The following is a 3699-nucleotide window of genomic DNA, read 5'->3' on the forward strand; positions in this document are numbered from 1 at the left end:
CTCTGGTTGGGTGTGGCTCACATCTCTGTTCAAATTTGTTTCCAATAAACATTTCCTTTGGACTTCCTTTAGTACATGTACTCATGAATTCTATATACAACATTATCCCTTCAAAATCTATGAGAATCTTTCTGACCCGATTTTTCATATTTATTTTTCCACAGAAAACATTTATAGTTTGATCCAATAGACATCTGTAATTTTTATATTCTTAAGGAATGTACCTAGATCTAACATTGACTGCTTATCAATTGTAACCGTTATTGATTTGTAGCTATGATGTTTCAAGTGTCTGACCAACAACTGAAGAACTAAATTTGGTTATCACAGTGATTTTCCTGATAGTAAGACCCACTATATTACTTCTGGTATCAGGTCAGAAATTATTGAGACACAATATTTTCCTCTTTCCATTCTCTTCCCTATTTCAACACTAACCCAAAATTTACAAAAAAAACCCAACATGTCAAGATTCACATGCATTTTATAGGATGAACGTGCAACCAGTCTGCTATAGAAACTGCCTTTTGACCCCTTACCACATAAAGCAAAACATTTTCATTGCTCCTTCTGAATACATATTTTATAGCTTGTTTTTTATTGCAGAGATGTAGCCAATCAACATCTAAAATTTTGAAACTGTGCACATTATTTTACAAGATAAAAATATAACAAATATTTGTTCATTTCAAATATTAAATATAAGCACTGAAAATTGAACGTGGTTCAATGGAACATCAGTTTCATCATATTTAAACTAGTAAGCTAGAAAGACTTTCTGGTTTAAATGCATTCAAGTTTAATCAGTACTGACAGACCACTTAGAAAAGTGCTTTTCTAAAATATAAAAGAGCAAACTATATATACATTCATCAGAAATAACACATCAGGAAACTGAAAGAGGGCATTAGAAGATAGAGCTGTTCAATCTTAAATGTTATAATCTTTTTTTTCTTTCTCTCTCCCTCACACACACACACACAAACACACAGACACACACACGAAAACACAAAGACAACCAGCAAAAGAAAGAAAACAAACACCTTACCAAAACCTGTACTGAAGTGTTCATGTCTGTTTCAGAAGCTGCTGCATCCAGACATTTTTTAGGAAAATCTGTAGGTTCCTTTTTCATATTTTTACTATTTGTTCTTGCCAGCATTCTTATCTGAATATTTCACACCACTGTAAATCTCAGCAACTTTATCTTCTAACAGAAGCATACCAATGATAGAGCAAAAAGTAAAGCTTCTGCCACCTTAAAACTGCAAAGAGAGTAGTTGTGTTACTCTGCTGAAGACTTCGTCAAGTTATGGTGGGAATGCATGATAGATAAAGGCCAGCCCTTGAGAAGGGGGAGGAAAGTGTGTGTGGGAGAAAAGGAGGTGGATCCATTTCAGCATAAAACACACCGAACAGTTCTTCCCCATTCTCATAAAATGAAGTTAATAATCATATATTTGAAAATAGTCTAAATCAGTTGTTTCCAAACAATTAAGTTCAACAATAAATTGAATTTATATTTGTAGGGCTCTTTCAGTCAAAGTACTTTTAATATGAAAAAGTTTTTGTCATGGGAAAAAAAGAGGCAGAGAGATCCTATGACCATTTAATATGTGGATTCTGCCAGCTTAAATATTAAATGTTAGCAATTTTGAAATGCAATACAGAATTATTTTTTATGGATTCTGCTATGGAACTGTAACATGGCCAATTTCTCCAGCTGATGTAGCTGCTCTGATTAGGTGAATTATTAGGTATCAATAATCTGGATTATATCAAAATCAGTATTGTGTTGTGATTGGTGAGTTGCAACTGGACAGAGGACACCCAGACCAAGTTATCACTTTTTACATAACTGCACTGGGTAACCCATCTCTTAGACTGATATTATACAGGTAGTCCTCGACTTATGACCAAAATTGAGCCCAAAATCTTTGTTGCTAAGTGAAACATTTGTTAAGTGAACATTACCCCATTTTACGACCTTTTGTGTCACAGTTGTTAAGTGAATCACTGCAGTTGTTAAGTGAATCTGGCTTCCCCATTGACTTTGCTTGTAAGATCATCACAAAAGGTGATCACATGACCTCAGGACACAGCAACTATCATAAATACGAGTCAGTTGCCAAGTGTCTGAATTTTGATCACATGACCATGGAGATGATGCAATGGTCGTGTGAAAAATTGTCATAAGTCACTTTTTTCAGTGCCGTCGTAACTTTGAATGGTCACTAAATGAACTGTTGTAAGTTGAAGACTACCTGTATTGAAAAAATTGGGAAGAATCTTATATGTAACACTGAATTCCCAGAAAAATAGTTATGCAATAATAAATAAACCACAAGAATGGTACCTAACATGTGGGGGTAAGGTATCCAAATTCTCTCAAGAATTCAGGATTATAAACCAAGGAATTGACCTTAACAAAAAAGGCATGCACAATAGGGCAGCAAGCACTATTGCAGCAAAATCATAGAATGAGAACTCATTCAGGCAATGTCTAACATTCATCCTGAAAATATCTAGAACAAGAGTCAAGATGTTCTAGTGCAGTGATGGCAAACCTTTTAGAACCGAGTGCCCTAACTGCAACCCAAACCCCACTTATTTATCGTCTCAGCCTTCGCCGCGTGTTTGTGGGACTATCGGTAAAAAAAAAAAAGTTCCATCAGACTTTCTAACTTCTCACGAGATCTCATGAGAAGTTAGAAAGTCTGATGAAACTTTTTTTTTTAACCGATAGTCCCACAAACGCAGCGAAGACTGAGAAGCGAACAGAGAAACAGAATGCAGCTGAAAGGCAGGTTAGTAAAAAATGCTTGGGGGAGGCGAGGGCATCTGGGCAGGGGCGGGCCCGGCAACCTTACCCTGCGTGGTTTCAGCAGGTGTCTGGCAGGGGGAAGGAAGCAACTGGTCTACCACCATGCTAGCGCCACTGCGTTGCTTCTCTACCCCATGCACAGGCCCGCCCCACCCCTCGCATGGAGCACCCTGCTCCTGCCGCTCCCCCCACCCCCACACGGCACCTTCTTTCCAGCTCCGACGCATCACTTCCTCCGCCGCTGTGTGGAACTAAAAATAAAGTTCAATCAATCAATCAATTCCAACTTTGTGAGGTCTTTTTTTTCCCCGTGAGAAGTTGAAATTGATTGATTGATTGATTGATTGATTGAACTTTTTTTTTCTGCACACGGTGGTGGAGGCCTAAAGCGAAAAGGTTTTATAAAACCCAGCTTAAAAAGCCACTTGCCCGGGGGGGATTTTGATGCAGGTTGCTCATGGACAGGACTTAAGGCCTTGGACTGGGGCAACGGCGCGCATGCCCACAGAGAGGGCTCTGAGTGCCACCTGTGACATGCATGCCATAGGTTCACCACCACGGTTCTAGTGAGTTTCTTGAATGATAATTGCTACCTAACTGTAGCATTAAATGGAAAAAGAACATTTGAATTAATTATTCTAGTTCATTCTCTCAGCGCATGCATATTTCTTATATAAAAAATATCATCAATTTTATCATAAAAGCAAAGATCAAGAAATAATAAATAATCTCTATAGCCAGAGCTTTTCATGAAATGTGATACAGATTATTTTTTTTTAGAAATGGTTCAACTGTTCCAGTGGAACACAACTTGAAACATTTCAAGTTTTTTTTTTATAATATTTTATTCGTTTTCTAATTTTACAATTAAGTAT

The 3699-nt window shown here is 37.3% G+C and overlaps 1 protein-coding gene across 1 annotated transcript in view; it reads right to left on the reverse strand.

Moving 5' to 3' along the window:
- DOCK9 (dedicator of cytokinesis 9) overlaps window positions 1-1291 on the reverse strand; it is a 92746-nt gene extending 91455 nt beyond the window's left edge. The window contains exon 1 of the mRNA XM_015810146.1: window positions 1049-1291. Within this exon, the coding sequence (XP_015665632.1) occupies window positions 1049-1162 (114 nt within the window). The 5' untranslated portion in view covers window positions 1163-1291. The remainder of the gene's footprint in view (window positions 1-1048) is intronic.
- Between the last annotated feature and the right edge of the window lie 2408 nt (window positions 1292-3699).

Source organism: Protobothrops mucrosquamatus, unplaced genomic scaffold (assembly GCF_001527695.2).
Source record: "Protobothrops mucrosquamatus isolate PMUCROS unplaced genomic scaffold, P.Mucros_1.0 scaffold_35, whole genome shotgun sequence".
In the NCBI taxonomy this organism is placed as follows: Eukaryota; Metazoa; Chordata; class Lepidosauria; order Squamata; family Viperidae; genus Protobothrops; species Protobothrops mucrosquamatus.